Source organism: Salmo trutta, chromosome 20, assembly GCF_901001165.1.
Source record: "Salmo trutta chromosome 20, fSalTru1.1, whole genome shotgun sequence".
Classification (NCBI taxonomy): Eukaryota; Metazoa; Chordata; class Actinopteri; order Salmoniformes; family Salmonidae; genus Salmo; species Salmo trutta.
This window is the reverse complement of record NC_042976.1, coordinates 29,213,841-29,234,132: the sequence shown is the minus strand read 5'-3', so window position 1 is coordinate 29,234,132 and position 20,292 is coordinate 29,213,841. Positions and strand designations below refer to the sequence as shown.

General features: G+C 41.2%; 1 protein-coding gene and 1 long non-coding RNA gene across 4 annotated transcripts; both read right to left on the bottom strand.

The window, feature by feature from the left end:
* Positions 1-7,688: 7,688 nt before the first annotated feature.
* LOC115156332 (splicing factor U2AF 35 kDa subunit) lies at positions 7,689-18,973 on the bottom strand. Of its 3 annotated transcripts, none has more exons than XM_029703820.1 (8): positions 18,871-18,973; positions 17,416-17,503; positions 12,162-12,228; positions 9,209-9,258; positions 8,859-8,957; positions 8,575-8,708; positions 8,227-8,322; positions 7,689-8,073 (listed from the first exon to the last, which is right to left on the bottom strand). In XM_029703820.1, the coding sequence occupies exons 1-8, from the start codon at positions 18,912-18,914 to the stop codon at positions 7,932-7,934; spliced, it is 720 nt and encodes a 239-aa protein (XP_029559680.1). In that variant the 5' UTR covers positions 18,915-18,973; the 3' UTR covers positions 7,689-7,931. The 3 variants fall into 3 exon arrangements, with proteins under 3 accessions (XP_029559680.1, XP_029559678.1, XP_029559679.1); XM_029703818.1 differs by lacking the exon at positions 12,162-12,228 and adding an exon at positions 10,192-10,258; XM_029703819.1 differs by lacking the exon at positions 18,871-18,973 and adding an exon at positions 10,192-10,258.
* LOC115156337 (uncharacterized) lies at positions 12,405-13,769 on the bottom strand. The gene is made up of 2 exons (XR_003868221.1): positions 12,895-13,769; positions 12,405-12,817 (listed from the first exon to the last, which is right to left on the bottom strand). It is a non-coding gene; the product is annotated as an uncharacterized LOC115156337 (long non-coding RNA).
* Positions 18,974-20,292: the final 1,319 nt, after the last annotated feature.

The window sequence follows — 20,292 nt, the reverse complement described above, 5'->3', positions numbered from 1 at the left end:
ATGTATCAGAGGAAACACCTGGTGACCATGCTTGCACCCGGCCCACCACAGGAGTCGCTAGAGCGTGATGAGACAAAGACATCCCAGCCGGCCAAACCCTTCCCTAACCTGGACGACGCTGAGCCAATTGTGCGCCACCCCATGGGTCTCCCGGTCACGACAGAGCCTGGACATGAACCAGGATCTCTAGTGGCACAGCTAGTACTGCGATGCAGTGCCTTAGTCCACTGCACCACTCGGGAGGCCCCATGCCACCTGTTTCATGTGGCTGCTAAGGCTTCCAATCTGGATTCCCCATGTGCTGTGTTATCATTATGTCACAGGCTGGCTCATAGCCTGTGGCAAAAATGAGGGGACATGGACAACAGGTATAGGCCAATCAAAAGGTTCTTTATTGTAAACCAAAAAAACTAGAGAGAGAGAGAGAGAGAGAGAGAGAGAGAGAGAGAGAGAGAGAGAGAGAGAGAGAGAGAGAGAGAGAGAGAGAGAGAGAGAGAGAGAGAGAGAGAGAGAGAGAGAGAGAGAGAGAGAGAGAGAGAGAGAGAGAGAGAGAGAGAGAGAGAGAGAGAGAGAGAGAGAGAGAGAGAGAGAGAGAACATTTTGGTTTTGGAGCTAGATTTATACGTATGATTCGCAGCATGTATGTGAATCCTACTATTATATCTACTAGCAATACCCATTCTAATCCATTTACCATACAACGAGGATGTAAGCAAGGTTGTCGCGACTCCCCTGTGCTATTTTCTCTCTCTCGAACCGCTGGCACAAAGCATACGGAAAAATTAGGCTTCATCACATATCAAAATCAAACAAACTGAACAAGCAATTTCTCTGTATGCAGATGACATATACTGCTCTACGTCGCAAACGTTCAGAAATCCCTCCAGCCAATAATGTCTATTTAAACAGTATTCAGCTCATGGTCTGGTTACAAGATCAACTGGTCTAAATCAGTTCTACTACCTCTTAACTCAGCTATGGGAAGTGTGAAACTACCACCCATGATCCCAGTGAAGAAACAAATCACCTACTGTACTTGGGCATTACCAAATCCCCCTCTATTCACACAACTTGCATGAAGAACTACTTAGAAACCTTTCAAAATACCAAAAATACATAAAACGAAAGTCCGCTATGGCCACTTCTTTGCATGCTAGAATCTCAATTATTAAAATGAATGTCCTCTCTCATATCAATTTTATGAGTTCCATGTTTCCACTGCCTCCTGTAGACTATTGGTCTAAACTTTACTCTGTCATAAAGAAGTTAATTTGGGAGAGAAAGAGACCACAGATTAAATATGCAACACTACAGAGAACAAAAGCATTAGGTGGACTTGCAGTTCCAAATATAACATTTTATCACCTAGAAACCCCAATCACCAATTAATAAATGTTAACATTTGCCATAGAACCTATCTAACACCACAAAAAAGACATCATATGGGTATTAGTCCATCGCCATTATATGAGTTCTGTACCACAGGGGACCTTGGTACTTTTCAGCATCTGGTTGAATTCAGAGGGAAAGTCAACGATTTCATCTCTGTACTTATAGATAAAATACTGCCATTAGATCCAATAGTGATGCTGCTTTGTGATAACTCTGATTTGCACTTGTCAGAACGCCAACGGAGAGTGTGATTGGCAGAAACCACAGATGTTTGCGGAATCCACCTCATCAGTTACCATTGCGACAATGGCTGCTCACATTTAAGGAAATTGTACTTATGGAACTCTCCACAGGTGTCCACTCTAGACACATAGAAAAAAGCAGTAGCGGACAATTCTGAACTCTTAACCAACAGGCCTTTACATCCATGAATGTGTATAAATAATTTGTCACTATTTCTGAGACTATATGATGTATTGTTCAGTAGATTTAGTATGTAATATTAATTTATTTGTATTTATCTAATGATTTATTTTGCATGCTATCAGATCGCTTGTGGGGCGTGGGGTGGGGATTTAATTTTTTTAATCTATAAATGTATTGTATGAATCCTATGAATTGAAATAATAAAAACTTGATGTAAAAAATCTACGGCAAGACTTGAAAATGGCTGTCTCGCAATGATCAACAACTTGACAGAGCTTTAATATCCTGTCTGGGCTAGGGGGCAGTATTTTCACGGCCGGATGAAAAACGTACCCAATTTAAACAGGTTACTACTCTGGCCCAGAAACTAGAATATGCATATTATTAGTAGATTTGGATAGAAAACACTGAAGATTCTAAAACTGTTTGAATGGTGTCTGTGAGTATAACAGAACTCATATGGCAGGCAAAAACCTGAGAAAAATACAACCAGGAAATGAAAAATCTGGTGCCTGTAGGTTTTTCAAGTCATTGCCAATCGAACACACAGTGGCTAAGGATTAATTCACATGGTTGTAGTCACTTCAAATTATGTTCTATCTAAACTACAGTGTCTGTGATGTCATATTGCACTTCCCAAGGCTTCCACTAGATGTCAACAGTCTTTAGAAAGTTGTTTGAGGTGTCTATGATGAACAGAGACCAAATGAGAAGTCTGGGAAGTTGGTGACCCAGGGAAGGATGTCAGTTCATTGGCGCGCTTCACGCGAGAGGTAGCTCTGTTCCAAAACGTTTTTCAAGACAATGCATGAGTCCGGTTGGAATATTACTGAAGTTACACGTTATAAAGGCCCTAAAGATTGATGCTATACAACGTTTCACATGTTTGAACGAGCGGAAATAGATTTTTTTTTTTTACTTTTCATCGTGACATTTTCCTCACGCGTCCTACATTTTGAGTAGCTTACTGAACGCGCAAACAACATGGAGTTATTTGGACATAAATTATGAACTTTATCGAACAAAACAACATTTGTTGTGGACCTGGGAATACCTGGAAGTGCCTTCTGATGAAGATCATCAAAGGTAAGTGAATATTTCTAATGCTATTTATGCATTTAGATGACTCCAAAATGGCGGCTATCTGTATTGCGTAGTGTATTTTTCTGAGCACAGTACTCAGATTATTGCAAAGTGTGCTTTCCCAGTAAAGTTATTTTGAAATCTGTCAATGCGGTTGCATTCAGGAGATGTTAATCTATAATTCTTTGAATAACAGTTTAATATTTTATCAACGTTTATGACGAGTATTTTTGTAAATTGTAGTGCTGATTCACCGGCAGTTTTGGGGGAAATACATTTTCGGAATTTACACTTGATAGAACAAAAAATGCATGTATTGTCTAACATAATGTCCTAGGAGTGTCATCTGATGAAGATTGTCAAAGGTTAGTGCATAATTTTAGCTGGTTTTCTGCTTTTGGTGACGCCTGTCCTTTCATTGAAAATGGCTGTGTGGAATTGTTTTGTCTATGTACTGTCCTAACATAATCTAACTTTATGCTTTCGCCGTAAAACCTCTTTGAAATCGGACAATGTGGTTGGATTAAGGAGATGTTTATCTTTCAAATGGTGTAAAATAGTTGATTGTTTGAGAAACTGAAATTATTAGATTTTTGCTGTTTTGAATTTCGCGCCATGCTATCTTGTCAAGCAACCCCGTTACCGGGATGAGAACGGGAATGGGTCCCATAGAGGTTAAGAGAAGAATGTGCAAAGCTCTTCGACTTGCCCAGAATGACTCACAGCTGTAATCGCTGCCAAAGGTGATTCTACAGTGACTCAGGGGTGTAAATAATACTTGGGTAAATAATATATTTCTTAATTTAATTTTCAATAAATGTGCAAAAATGTCAAATTAGTTTTCACTATTTGGTATCGTGATTAGATGGCAGAGAAAAAAAATCTATTTAATCAATTTTGAATTCAGGCTGTCACACAACAAAATGTGGAATATGTCAAAGGGTATGAGTACTTGAAGGCACTGTATATGATCACACTGGTAATAGATCATTTCTTATATTACTTGTGAGGCACAGCTGAGTGAGCATAATTAGCGTTTTACATTTTTATGGACTGATGGCCTACAACTGATGGAGGGAGCAGCGGTGAGGCCTCCTCTGACCTGACTCACTGTCCTTATTTCTGCACCAATTCATGTTACTCCTATGACCAGAGAAAGTAAAATATTCCTTGACATTGAAAAAGACACAAGCCGTTAATAATAACAACTGAAGCTTATCAAAGCACTTTGCTATACTGCTTCATTGCAGCTGCAGAACTTCTTGTAGCGTGAGTGAAAGTTAGCGTTGACAGTGCTGAATAACAACTTAAACATGAATTTACTCATGAAAACTGCAGATCTTTGATGTATTCGTTGAGTCTCTCAAGTCATGGTTTTAAACGTTTTAAAACCTCACATTATAAGCTTTGCTGTGTGTACAGTCTATGGCGCGAGGAAACTGTGCAGACAAGGTAATCTGAGCTAACTGATTGGCCAGAGGTTGGTCTATAGGTGCACTTGATTTGCTCTCTGGGACTGCCAGGTAGGCAGAGTTCTACCATCAGACACATGAAATGGTTCAAAATGGGAACACTTTGCCTTCCCGGCGCTAGGGCCGCTGAATCATGAGCACCTACCGCCAACAGCGCCAAACAAATATAAAAAATAGGAACGAAAGGCTTTATTGTTGGGTGTTTATGCCTTGGAGACCAGTTGGTGACCACTGCAATAATGGCACAGTTATAAAGATGAGTCCTCTATCTCTATGGACTGCTTTTACTGGGGAGTGCCAATATGTCCGACCTGTGGCTTTAAAGCCTCTCAATGGCGAATGCATAGCATCAGCAATCCAGGGTTTATACAGTGCATTCGAAAACTATTCAGACTACTTGACTTTTTCCACATTTTGTTACATTACAGCCTAATTCTAAAATGGATTAAATTAAAAAAAATCCTCATCAATCTACACACAATACCTCATAATGTCAAAGCGAAAACAGGTTTATAGAAATGTTTGCAAATGTATTTAAAAAAACAGAAATACCTTATTTACATAAGTATTCAGACCCTTTGCAATGAGACTCGAAATTGAGTTTAGCTGCATCCTGTTTCCATTGATCATCCTTGAGATGTTTCTGAGATGTTTTTGAGTCCACCTGTGGTAAATTAAATTGATTGGACATGATTTGAAAAGAGGCACAGATCTGGGGAAGGGTACTAAAACATTTCTGCTGCATTGAAGGTCCCCAAGAACACACTGGCAACCATCATTCTTAAATGTAAGAAGTTTGGAACCACCAAGACTCTTCCTAGAGCTGGCCGCTCGGCCAAACTGAGCAATTGGGGAAGAAGGGCCTTGGTCTGGGAGGTGACTAGGAACCTGATGGACACTCTGACAGAGCTCCAGAGTTCCTCTGTGGAGATGGGAGAACCTTCCAGAAGGACAACCATCTCTGCAGCACTCCACCAATCAGGCCTTTATGGTAGAGTGGCCAGATGGAAGCCACTCCTCAGTAAAAGTTACATGACAGCCCGCTTGGAGTTTGCCAAAAGGCACCTAAAGACTCTCAGACCATGAGAAACGAGATTCTCTGGTCTGATGAAACCGAGATTGAACTCTTTGGCCTGAATGCCAAGCGCCAAGTCTGGAGGAAACCTGGCACCATCCCTACGGTGAAGCATGGTGGTGGCAACATCATGCTGTGAGGATGTTTTTCAGCGGCAGGGACTGGGAGACCAGTCAGGATCGAGGGAAAGCTGAACGGAGCAAAGTACAGAGAGATCCTTGATGAAAACCTGCTCCAGAGCGCTCAGGACCTCAGAATGGGGTGAAGGTTCACTTTCTAACAGGACAACAACACTAAGCACACAGCCAAGACAACGCAGGAGTGGCTTCGGGACAAGTCTCTGAATGTCCTTGAGTGGCCCAGCCAGAGCCCGGACTTGAACCTGATCGAACATCTCTGGAGAGACCTGAAAATAGCTATGCAGCGACACACCCCATCCAAACTCACAGAGCTTGATAGGATCTGCAGAGAAGAATGTGAGAAACTCCCCAAATACAGGTGTGCCAAGCTTGTAGCGTCATACCCAAGAAGACTTGAGGCTGTAATCGCTGCCAAAGGTGATTCAACATAGTACTGAGTAAAGGGTCTGAAAACTTACATAAATCTGATATTTCATTTAATTTTTTTTTAAATGTCTAAAAAACAGTTTTTCTTTGTCATTATGGGGTATTGTGTGTAGATTGATGAGGGGGAAAAAACAATTGAATCCATATTAGAATAAGGCAGTAACAAAATTTGGTAAAAGTCAAGGGGTCTGAATACTTTCCCGAATGCACTGTGTACATCATTGGACACAGCCCACCCTGTTCCAGCTCACCCTTCCAGTCTAATCTGGGAGGCCAAGTCAAAGCATTTTTACAGTGACTAACCACTCACGACCAGATGTGGCGCTTCCAACATCTCAAACAAGATCTAACATCAACGTGTGTACAATTTCCCTACAGACATAAACGTGTTCATACGATCACTGTACATTACGTTTGTATCATGTCAAGATTTCTCTATCCTTCTCACTCATGCGCTCTGTTCTTTCTAAATGGTGTGTTTCCCTTTTTATGGTGCTGTATAAGTCTACCGATGAGTAGGTACAGCCAGCCTGTTTGACATTTCTGCATGCCGTTTAAAGAATGATGGTACAGGTTCTCAACAAGCTATAACATTTGTTTTTCAGCACAAAAAGACAACCATTATGTAGGCCGCCTTCCTGTTATCAAACTTAATAACAACCATGATGTACTGGCAATTACAGTATAGGGTTCTTTGTACAGAGGTGAAGAGACAGAGCTAAACTAATGGGATATTGTGTCATTGATAGGTGGAGTGCTTTGTAAATCAGAAAGCCTGTAGTCCAACGCACACTGAACAAAGCATTGGTTTCTGTTTGAAATGAGCAACTCTCAATGATGAGACTTTCACCGACTTTGCATCCACCTCATGTTCACTTTCCATATGAAATACTGCATCTGGGGCAGTATTCTTGTCTCTGGCACTGTGCTTCTGTCAATTCTGAATGGAAACTACTTACAGTACCAGTCAAAAGCTTGGACACACCTACTCATTCAAGGGTTTTTCTTTATTTTTATTATTTTCTACATTGTAGCATAATAGTGAAGACATCAAAACTTTGAAATAACATATGGAATCATGTAGTAACCAAAAAAGTATTAAACAAATAAAAATATATTTTAGATTCTTCAAAGTAGACACCCTTTGCCTTGATGACAGCTTGCACTCTTGTCATTCTCATATTGAATGTAAATACATGTACCCAGAAGAATTCTGTATTAAATGTGTTACTTCAACCACACCATGGCCTTGAGTCCTCTCTCTCCAGCCAAGTCAATTTATCCTAAATTACAGGTCAACGCATTCAATATGTACTTCTAGACATAATCCAAACAGGCAAGTGTTGGCATGGGAAACTGGAAAAAATGAATATGATATGGTTATGGTTTAGGAGATAATCCTTCATATCTATGGCAACTGTCTTTTTGAGCCAAGAGAACACTCAGTTCACAACTGAGCATGTTCTGAGTGAGAAATTAGCTGAGGCTGAGGGAGTCAAGTTACTGGGAATCAGGGAGGAGTCTATGGGAAGTAGTTAACTTCCCTCACTTACAGTAAGCCCAGTCTAGAGCATGATGACTCAAGGCAAAAGTAACAGTTACTCATTGCTGTTCACTATAAAAACATTACTTTCTGTTTTCCAGAGTAACTATTTATAAGAAAGTGAGAAGAAATTTGTACAAATCATAGTTTTTTTTTATTGAAAAGGAAAGTGTTCCATTTCTTGAATAAAAATGATAAGGAAAAAAAAAACAAGTCCAACATTTTCCAATTCATTTTGGTCATTGGGACACAATTATATGAAAGGGCCAAGGGTGAATTGATAGGCCGCAATGGAGGCAAGGATAGAGTGATTTGGGGATGGATGGAGAGTGATAATGGAGATGGGAAGGATGGCTGTTTGGTGGATGCTCGGTTTAGAATCTTCCAGAGCGTTCTCTGTCTCTGGAGCGCCTTCTCTCACGGTCGCGTCCACCTCCACCTCCACCTCCTCCCCTTCCTCTGTCCCTCGAGCGCGAACGACGTTCCCTGGAACGGGAGCGAGAATGATGCCCCCCTCTGAGGAAGAGGGGGGAAAAAAGGAGCTAGTTAAACTTAAAATGAGAACTTTCCCACAAACTTTATCATCACGGCAGAAATGTGCATTCCGGAGAACACTTGAAAGCAGCATAAGTTTTATGATTAGCGTTGACTCTCAGAGCCTGAGCTTACCCCCTCTTCCTGCGGCGTCCGTACAGCTCCCTTCTCAGCTCCCTAGAGATGGGCTTCAGGTGCATGAAGTTACAGAAGCCTCCTCGAGTGCACTCCCTGTAGAGAAAGAGGGAATTCAGTTAGTGCATTGGGGATGGGGGGGCAGCAACTCTTGTATGAAGGAATCTAATATGTGTAACGAAGAGAAAGGTATGTGGATTTGGTGCCATTGGTAGGAATTAGTCTTGCTACAGCATTTATATAGTTGAAATAACCCAACTTAATTACAATACATTTGTGTAGGTGTCACCATTAATACAATGTTGAACTGAAAATGGTGTGCGTGTGGTCCTGCGGTGGAGTACTGACCCCATCTCGTACTGGCGGCAGCAGGCTTCTCTGAAGTCGGTAACGGGAGAGAGCTCGGCGTGGATGGGCTGACCGTTGAACCAGCGGTTATTCAGATCCATCACTGCCTTCTCCGCGTCTTCTTCACGACGGAACTACACAGAGACCATCACCGAGTTAGTGTGTGTGCAAATGTACGTTCTAATGAGGCTGAGAATGACGGTGTGATTGAATGAGAAGAGGAAGACGCGTTTTCGTCAACAAATGTATACAAAACCCATCATTACACACAGTCAGTGACACACCTTCACATATACGTTTCCGACCAGATGGTCTCCCAGGTTATCGCACACGTTCATCTCCTCCACCTCTCCATACTTCTCCTCCATCTCTGTGAAGACCTCCTACAGCAAGAGAAACCGAGGGAGAGAGAATGGGATTGACAGACAGAAGGGCGAATACAGAAAGTTTCAAATGGATTTGAATTCAAAGTGGATTTCCAACACATGCTCAAAACACATTTCTATTCCGTTTCAGTATTTTGTCAATGATTCCCACATGGGCTGTGTGGAGGGGGAAGAGAAGCAAGGTAGACCTGAATTGCATCATCCACACCATTCAAATGGGCTTACTACTGCACGCATCACTGACTCACCTCAAAGAACTCGTCATAGTGCTCCTGCATCTCCACATCACTGACGGCACCTAGTGGCCACAGGGGAGAAACTCACATCAGGGACCATTCAGCGCGTTACAGCAGGTGACATCAGCATTGTGGTTTCATGAACTACATGCACAAGAAAAATATTTTGAACACCTAGGAGTCTGGACTACTGAATTACAAATCTATTCAATCTAATAGCACACAGTCCAGAACATATGAAATAAGGACGACAGCAAAGACAATACTGTCCGGAGGCAAAGGGTCAACGCGAAAAATATGTTCATTGTGCCTCTGCACACCAAGGACGACTGTAAGACTGGACATTTGACCTTTGAGAGAACAGAGTCTTTTGAGACTAATTTTTGTTACATTCAGTGAGTGCTAAGTAGTAATGGTACGTTTCTGGCACTGAGATAATAGCCGTCAATTGATGCTAAGGAATGGGACTCACTGGGGCCTAAACACAATGTCAGTCATACTCAACTCACCAAAATCACACCCCATGTGTCATATCACATTTTGTACAATAAACTAAAAATGGATCCTAAATTAGTTTGACCACCTGAGACTAGAGCAGGGTTAACCTCTAGAATATAATTAAGTGTTTTGTGAATGAAGCTGTAGTTGAAACAATGATGAATAAAACGTTTTCCTAGAATACGTCTTAGATTCTGAATTAATAGAAACATACTGTATGCATCAAAACATAATTTGGACTATTTGTTACACCGACTACATGGCACCAGAACGGTAGTATACATGGTTTGTTTTACTTAACATTAGTACCTGTTGTATTACATGTATATTACAGCACTAAAGGGCAGCGTGTATATCACTGATCATGTTAAAGGGATAAATCTTAACATGTCAGATAGAGGACAGATGTCACCCCCAAAAGGAAGTGTGGGCGAATGAAGAGAAAGATAAAATAACATTTTGTGCCACAGGTCCCTGTTAACAAGTGGGAAACTTACAGCGCAAACCATCGGCAGACTGGGCAGTGTTTTGAGGGTTACGGTAAATGTTCAAGAGGGCAATGGTCTGAAATACAAAATGTACATTTTTGAGATAGTTTCAGGCAGATTTCTAAAATGGTAGTTAAATAGGTGCATTTACTCCCATCCCCCTCCCTCAAAACTGTGTACTTGTGCCCCAACCAGGCCCAGAACAGGGTAGGAAGTGATGACTGAAAGAGGTTAAGATGATCCATGGGACTGGTCCACGCTGAAAGAGATGGAGCTGGAAGAAGTGAAAATCTCAGCATGACAATATTTGACTATGGAAAATCCAATACAACCGAAAATGTAGCCTACCCAAACATTACATACCAGGTCATTGAGGCTTGAAATGACCTCCAGAACTTGCTGAATCATAGGTGATTGGATGTCAAGATGTTTTTATTACTAGCTATCATCTATTCCTTTTTATACATTTTAAAAAGTAACTTTTTGCCAGTCATTCTGAGTTGCTCAGCTGAGAAACAGAACAGTTATACATGACAGCAACAAGACCACAAACCCACGACTTACCTTAGAGGAAGCGAGTGGCAATGCATCAGCTCTGCTAGCCGGGGCTCAACATCAGGGTACCCTTTACACATTTACAATATGGCTGACGACGTCTGAATCAGTCTAACGTATAGGGGCGGCAGTATTGCAAGAGCAAAAACTAAAATCCAAAACTGTTCTGTGTCTAGACAGTAACTCATGTAGATTTTTTTGCTGTCTATAACCAGGTTCTTATCCAACCTTTTTATGCGAGTAAAGTGCATGTCGGATAAAAAGAAAATGCCACGACAGGCCTGACGGAAACATTTTTCATTAAACCTTCCAAATGTTGACAAAACAAAATACGCTTCACAAGGTGGGATCTTTTGTGTTGGTAAAATTAATAATGCGAGAAATGTTGGTGGAAATGCTTTTAAGCGCAAATATTGATATAATAAGCATCACATCAAAGTAAACTTGGAGTCACGCGATTTCATGTTGTGTGGTCCTCCCACTACGACTCGTCGGTAAAGCAGGCAGTTTATCAGACTACAGATGTTATGATGAACTTCACAGGGTGGTGAAAGTGCATGGTGATGAGCTTGATGCTCCTTTCCAATAAATATCACAGGTCTGATTCTGGTGACATGATCTTTGTTTGGCTGCCGTTTGACAAAAATAATCTCACTCTTTTGTCCATTATTATTATTATGTAATCATGTAGGCTATACACGCGCTCTAGCCAACAGTGCACAGATAGCGCTGCTAGAGCGCACGTGCCAATACCAGAGTGGGCACACTGGCTATAACGCACGTTCTCTTGTGAGAAAACCGTCAGTAGAGTTGAATGCAATGGAAACCCATTTAACAGGAAAGGGTATTTTTATGTTCACTCATCACACACAGCCTTTTATCTGCAACAGAAAAATATCTCATGGGGGAAAATGCGCACATTGTTTTATGCAGATTTTAGAATATTCGGCATAAAATGTCGCCAATTGGATGGAAACCTAGCTATTCACAAATGCATGTTGGGCACTAGGGCAGTCGGTCTTGTCTGAAAGCGCCTGAAAAAGACAGTCAGTCATCTGTTCACTATAACTGTTAGAAAACAGGAGATTTCCTGTGGATAATAACTTCACTGTACGGATCCAATGTGAATTGTGGGGATCAAGGCATTTTTTTGAGTCCTTTTCAATGTCACTATCAGAGCATGTCATTCTACACCTAGACCTCCTGAACGGCAACAGATTAAAAAATCTATTTAAAAAAAATCAATTGGATTGGCGATATACTAAAGTGTTGAGGTAGTGTTGTGGTACCCCCTGCTACCAGTGCTGAGACAGACCCTCCGAAGCCCTGCAGGAAGCCAGTGGAGACGCAGACCTAAAATCTGAGGAGGGGGAGAAAGCTAGAATGACCTGGTGGGCTGAGAGGACTGGACCGGAGGCACTTACAGTGGGAGCCGTCGGCCGTCTGCGCACTGTTTTGGGGGTTACGGTAGATGTTTTGAATCACGATGGTCTGCAGAGGGAAAAATCAAAAAATTGTTTATAAAAATACAAAAACTAACCCCCCCCCCCAAAATTAGGCTATATAGCTAACTAAAACAGACTTTATTTTTAACCCACAGGTGGTGCTGAAGGTAGAGGACTGTTTGGCCCCTCTTGCTAAAATGTGAAAAGGTTTAATTAATAAAATAAGAAATCCCGATACCTAGAACCTATAGGAGGGGGGCGGACCAAATCCCGATACCTAGAACCTATAGGAGGGGGGCGGACCAAATCCCGATACCTAGAACCTATAGGAGGGGGGCGGACCAAATCCCGATACCTAGAACCTATAGGAGGGGGGCGGACCAAATCCCGATACCTAGAACCTATAGGAGGGGGGCGGACCAAATCCCGATACCTAGAACCTATAGGAGGGGGGCAGACCAAATCCCGATACCTAGAACCTATAGGAGGGGGGGCGGACCAAATCCCGATACCTAGAACCTATAGGAGGGGGGGCGGACCAAATCCCGATACCTAGAACCTATAGGAGGGGGCGGACCAAATCCCGATACCTAGAACCTATAGGAGGGGGCGGACCAAATCCCGATACCTAGAACCTATAGGAGGAGGGCAGACCAAATCCCGATACCTAGAACCTATAGGAGGGGGCGGACCAAATCCCGATACCTAGAACCTATAGGAGGGGGGCAGACCAAATCCCTGGATGTAGAGGAACCTTGAGTCTGTAGGAGGGGTAAGGGCAAAATAAAGCAGGAGTCCGTGCTTGACCGGTGGACACACTGGGGAGTTTGTGTCTTTTCTCTGTCCCATGCAGGCAAGGCGAGCTGTAGGGAAAGCTAGAGAAAGCCTAGAGTATGTATGTGCTATGTTCTAATAATCTGTTCAGTGACAGGGATACATGTTACTTTGAGATGGGAACGGGCCACAGATAAATCCTACCACTTCAGACAACCCATTGCAGAGAGTAGGCCAACTGGTGGAAAAGTGATAGCTATTGCAAAGCTTGAGATTACTGTGGATAAAGAGGACTGAAATGATGTTCAGTGACTCAGTCATGTTTAGTCGAACGCAGTCACAATATGTATTAATAGGAGGGAACGACGTAGGGGTGTGAACATTTAAACCAAATTGGGATCATTAACATTAAGAAAGAAAAATAAGAAAAAAAAACAAGGAAAGAAATTGTTCGATAAAAATTGCAGTGTAGTTATCACAAAACATTTTCCATAGTATCAGCTATAAAGGCATGGGGAAAGTTGCGCAATTTAAATAAAACCAGAGAGAAAGAGGCAAACTTGAGGCTATTTTGGTGAATTTGGCATGCAAGAGATTACCAAGACATATGCGTGTTTGGTCTTCGGTCTGTTGCGTATAGAATATCCTAGCCTATTCATTGATGACAAGCCCTGCTTTACTGAAGTTGCGAGACATTGCAAGCCAAGAAATTGCGAGATACAGCATTTGATTGCCAATAGATAAGCCTAGTGCACGGTTCTGACTTGTCTGCCTGGTGGCCGACCTGCCTATACCGTATCCCTCTCCTCTCTCTCCACCCCTCGCTAGCTCGCTATGAAAGATGTGGCAGGTAGCCTAGCAGTTAAGAGCATTGGGCCAGTAACTGAAAGGTCGCTGGTTTGAATTCCTGAGATTAGGTTAAAAAAAAAATTGATATACCCGTGTACAGGCCACTTAACCCTAATTGCTCCAGTAAGTTGCTCTGTATCAGTGTGTCTGCTAAATTACCAAAATGCTCATGTTTGTGTTGTTGGAAGTGCAGCAACAAAATACTGAATCGTAGGAGTTCATTCTGATTGACACTCAGAAATAGGAGTTCACGTTCAAGGAAACAAGGAATCAAGTGTCCACCACTACACCATCATTGTTAACAGTTGGGGATACCTAGTCAGTTGCACAACTGAATGGATTCAACCGAAATGTGCCTTCCACATTTAACCCAACCCCTCGAGGTAGTACAGGTGCCCTGCTTAACCATCTGACAGGGACACACCATGAGACCCAAACAGTTGCTAGCAGCAGCAAAGCTGCATTGTGAATTCACATGGAATTTTTGTTGTCACATCCCTACAACGAGGGACATCAGGCGCATGACTAAGTCAATAATCCAGCCAAATGGTTTGAGCTCTGACAAAAAAACAAAAGGATTGCCAACAACCTGGAGAGAAGAGCCAAAAACGCACTCTAGGTCAGATCTAACAGAGGTTGGCCAGAGCAATCTGCAGTCTGTTCAAGCAGGCAACTTTCTGCATGGAATCTCTTGCAAAAGGCATGGCCAGCAATTACAATAGAAATGCAGAAGGAAGTGCATTGCCATGCAACCTTTCATCCAATGTTATGTGTAGAGAAAGATTTGTTTCTGAATTACACTCCACTACATACACACACACGTGTATGGATAGTGATGCTAACATTTTTAATTTGGCTCTATATTCCAGCATGTTGGATTTGAGATCAAATGTTTCATATGAGGTGACAGTATAGAATCACCTTTTATTTGAGGGTATTTTTATACACATCGGATTTACTGTTTAGAAATGAAAGCTCTTTATAGATTTAGTCCCCCCCCCCATTTGAAGATGTAACAAATGTCACAGTGTATTAAAGTAGTCAAAAGTTTAGTATTTGGTCGGTATTCCTTGCACACAATGACATCATCAAGCTTGTGACGCTACAAACTTGTTGGATGCATTTTTTGTTTGTTTTGGTTGCGTTTCAGATTATATTTTGTCCAACAGGAAGTGAATGGTGAATAATTTTTTGTCATTTTGGAGTCACTTATTGTAAGTAAAAATAGATGTTTGTTAACACCTCAACATGAATGTGAATGCTACCACGATTACAGATAATCATGAATGAAATTGTGAATGATGATGAGTGAGAAAGTTAGAGGGACAAAGATCATACCCCCCAAACAATGCTGATCTACCCCATTATTGGTAATGGTGAGAGGTTAGCATGCTTTGTTGTAGCCTCCAACTTTTTCACTCGTCTCATACTCGTCGCCAAACCCACTGGCTCCAGGTTATCTACAAGTCTCTGGTAGGTAAAGCCCTGCCTTCTCAGCTCATTGGTCACCATAGCAGCACCCACCCGTAGCATGCGCTCCAGCAGGTATATTTCACTGGTCACCCCCAAAGCAAATTCTTCCTTTGGTCACCTCTCCTTCCAGTTCTCTGCTGCCAATGACTGGAACGAACTGCAAAAATCTCTGAAGCTGGAGACTCTTACCTCCCTCACTAGCTTTAAGCACCAGCTGTCAGAGCAGCTCACAGATCACTGCACCTGTACATAGCCCATCTGTAAATAGCCCATCCAATCTACCTCATCCCCATAATGTATTCATTTATCTTGCTCCTTTGCACCCCAGTATCTCAACTTGCACATTCATCTTCTGCACATCTATCACTCCAGTGTGTAATTGCTATATTGTAATTACTTTGCCACCATGGCCTATTTATTGCCTTACCTCTCTTATCCTACCTCATTTGCACATGCTGTATAATTGTATGTTTGTTTATTCCATGTGTAACTGTGTTGTTGTGTGTCAAACTGCTTTGCTTTATCTTGGCCAGGTCGCAGTTGCAAATGAGAACTTGTTCTCAACTAGCCTACATACATAAATCAGATATGTATGAAAATGCCCTCAACATCTAAAATGCTGGAGTAGAGACAAATGTACAAAAATAGAAAATAGCATTACTGTCCAAAAACATAAATAAGGGAGTGTAAGACACCGACTCATGGGACCCCCGGCTGAATCTAGCTCTCAATTCAAGTTGTCTGGCTATTTAGATATTTAAAATGTGACCAAGTGAAAGGGATGGAGGAGAGGATGACCTAGATTCAGGGCAGACCTTTCCCTAAAAAGTAGGATTGTGACAATGCCAGTATTGCAATATGTTATCCTTGGCAAAAATGTAAACAAAAGCAGACCAACCTCGTTGGTCCTTTAAAAACCTGCTGTATGTAAAATATTGTGTGCTATAGCTTGGGGAAAATGTTTTATGTGACTCTGAATGACACCATAATGATGATAGTTTCCAACCTTAGGGCTGGTTTCCTGAAGAAGTTAAAAATCAGCTTTTTGTTTTGTTTCCTTGCCACGACACTAACAAGTATCATCATCCTGGCCCTACTAAGATTAGAAATTATTTGTCCTATTGGCGTTAGAAAAAGTATGGTCCCGTGTGGCTCAGTTGGTAGAGCATGGTGTTTGCAACGCCAGGGTTGTGGGTTCGATTCCCACGGGGGACCAGTACGGAAAAAATGTATGAAATGTATGTATTCACTACTGTAAGTCGCTCTGGATAAGAGCGTCTGCTAAATGACTAAAATGTAAATGTAAATGTAAAGTACCTTAATTTATGATGGACTAGTTAGAGAAAAACGGTAAGGCAGGGAGACACTGTCGTTTGAGATGTTTTTGTCTCGTATACTGAGACGCGGGATGCAAGAAATGCTTTGGATATTCGACGCGAGGCCGCTGAACAGGCTTGGACCACCAAAAATGGAGGAAGTGTGAATATCGCTGTGCTTGTGAAAGTAAGATAGCTGCATAAAACAGACTTCCTGTTTCATATATTTAGGACACTAACTTGTACAGTATTTAGTGATCTACATTCAAACTTATAACTTTCATATTTTAGTAGTGTTATTATTCATGAGGATTATTGACAAGCCCTTCTGTTTTCATCAAAGGGAATCAGCTGATGCACAATGAAGCCCAAATACACAAGCACACATCCATCTCTCTGCTAGAATGAATCAAAATATATGTTAATGGTGGGGGAAAGGGTTATTCACACAACATTGAATAACACTCCAATTCAATGTTAATCAATTACACTATTTTGTTTCACTATCTGAAAACCAGTGCTGATAAACCTTTCCAATCTCTGTTTAGAAGAACTAGCTAAACAAAGCATCAATCACTGGATCAAAGATAAACCAAAGATAATGGCCATTTGAATAATCTTGGTTAAACCAGAACTAAAATCTCACATAATTTGGTCATGCAGCATAGTTCCACGAGAGGTTACCATTTGTCAAACCAGCCTAGAACATGACAACCACTTCATCTTGGCAGGAGAAGTTTTACACATGCTATTCCCTTTCATGCAGCACATCTGGTAGAAGCAAATATTTTAAACAAGTTTGCTTTACTGAATTGACTTACCTGGCTGAAAGTTGGTTTATTATGTAATCTGGAGCATCGGTCACCATGGCGGCAGGCACCGATTTTAAAGTAGAAAGAACAGTTCACCCTGAAGGACGAAAAATGCTGATAACATTAGCTAAACAGTCCTGAAATGTATAACTAGCTAGGTACATGAGTTTTCACTCATGTACCCAGATGAAAATTAAATGAAATGTGCAACTTTCCAGTTATCCCACTGTTCCCCGGTAGGCCGTCATTGTAAATAAGAATTTGACCTTAACTGACTTGCCAAGTTAAATAAAAGTCAAATTCAAAAAAGGTAAAAATAATGTCAGTCTTTGAAATCTAAATCAGTTTAATCGTGACTTGTGCCAGATACGCGTGTACCTATTAAAGTGAATAACTGTAATAGTATGTATCTAGTGTCTCTCATAGTAGAATAATAAAATGTAATGATAATAGAACAGAGAAATAATACAAGGATAACCCTGATAGATCTTATGTATTTCTATCAAAACTGGAATTTCTACTCAAAGCAAAGATTGTAAAAGTATACTGGACATTTATAGAATAAATCATACCTAGTTTGACGATTGTCATAATCAGTGAAAATGTTAGACTTATATAGCTTTAAATGGCATTTTGTAGATGTTATGCATTTCTATCAAGTCAAAAATTGAATTTTTCCTCAAAACAAAGGTTGTAAAAGTATGCTAGACATTAATAGAATAAATAGAATAAAGCATATCTATTTTTGTGTGACAATTAATTCGTTTATTTTTTTTACCCATTTTAAATGGCTTTTGGCTAATGTCTGTTGAATGTCCGAATGTGTGACTATAAAACCATTATACCTTGGTATAATTAGGGCCCATAACAACTAACGTTAATAAATTGTGAACGGCTTAGTTACCTTATTGTCTCAATTTATTTAACTTGGTTACACAACATGGGCATCAGTGGGGGAATTTGGGACTTGGAGCTAGCTAACTAGTTACTGAATGTATAGCCACAGATTAAATTAATAATTAGTTTCGCTATTCTAGCTGGCTAATTTGGCAGAGAGAGAAAGTTGCCCGTGTTTCCCTGGTCTCAGACGAAATAATGCCCCAAGCCAAGCCTACATTGTCTAACAGGGTATCTAGCTAACTTCAGTAATATAGTTAATGCACATTTTAGAGAGTTGGGACTGACAAACTGCTCAGCACACACACATCAAAGATCCCTTATCCATCTGTGCACACCAGCTATAAAAGAACGGTCGGTGCATACGTTCAAACAACATGTTACCCCATGCTAATGTTAGCTAGCTACACTAGACGCTAACACATTGACGTTTCACAACTTCTAATGCTGCATGATATATCATAGATAAGTAGCCTAGACAGCATAATGCAACGCGACAGTTATCGTAGGCCTAGATCGTATGACTGTTTGACCAAATAAGCAAGCCTATAAGAACATTTTACTCACTTATCTTTCTCTGTACCGAAAATGGACGCCAGGTATTCCGCCATTTTCGATTTTGTCGACTAAACCAAAGAGTGTAAAATGTGGACCACCGACAGAAAGGGTAACCCAGACACGTCAAATGGGCTATAAAGCTGAAGCATCCGTTTAGAACGTTTTCTCACCACCAAATATGGCAGTGAGAGGAAGTCCAGCAGCGGGTAGTGGATGGAACTAGGCCAACATTCTGCCAATTTCCTCATCAATTAAACATCTGATCTCAATACATTTGTCTGTTCCCAAAACTATAATATATTACGAACACAGTGCACTAAGTTTTATGGACTTGAAGCTTTGCCAAAGTTTTTTTTTTAATTTCGTTGTCTAGGAGTGCAAAGTCGAATGGAGTTTGTGCACACGCGCACTTTTTTTCTTAACGGAACCATGCAAATATATGCTACAAGGCGCCAATGGGATCTCGCTAGTTCTGCCCACTATGCTTAATTTGCTCCCACTGAAAAGGACACACATGAACTATCTTGGGTTATTTATAAATATCTTTGGTGTGAATAGACATTTTACGACACAAATTATACACTTCCGGTCTCGTTTGTGCACTGATTTTATACTACCAGAGAGCATAGAAAACCAACACTACACCCTGTACCAAACACTGACAGCTTACAACGTACATCAATCAAATTGATTTATAAAGCCCTTTTTACATCAGCCAATGTCACAAAGTGCTGTACAGAAACCCAGCCTAAAACCCCAAACAGCAAGCAATGCATCAATCAATCATAAATATTTTTGTTGAACTTAAATGAAGTGTCAAAAGCTTTTATAAATCTAGAATGGAAGAAGTGGAATAGTTGGCCCATCTTATCAGAAATGATCAGGGGAGCTCTGTTGCGCATAGAAATCAAGGCTATCGTTAAACTTTGTAGGTAATCTTGATATGCCCCATAACTTGACTGGCCCTTTAGCTAGATACCATACAAACACTGAAATTGGCTTATAATTGTAATATATTGTGAGATTGATTGATGTACATGAAGAGGGCAAAACAAAGCCTTTTCCCCCTCAGGAAACTAAAAGATTTGGCATGAGTCCTGAGATCCTCAAAAGGTTTTACAGCTGCACCATCGAGAGCATCCTGACGGGTTGCATCACTGCCTGGTATGGCAACTGCTTGGCCTCCGACCGCAAGGCACTACAGAGGGTAGTGCGTACGGCCCAGTACATCACTGGGGCCAAGCTTCCTGTCATCCAGGACCTCTATACCAGGTGGTGTCAGAGGAAGGCCCTAAAAATTCTCAAAGACTCCAGCCACCCTAGTCATAGACTGTTCTCTCTGCTACCGCACAGCAAGCGGTACCGGAGCGCCAAGTCTAGGTCCAAGAGGCTTCTAAACAGCTTCTACCCCCAAGCCATAAGACTCCTGAA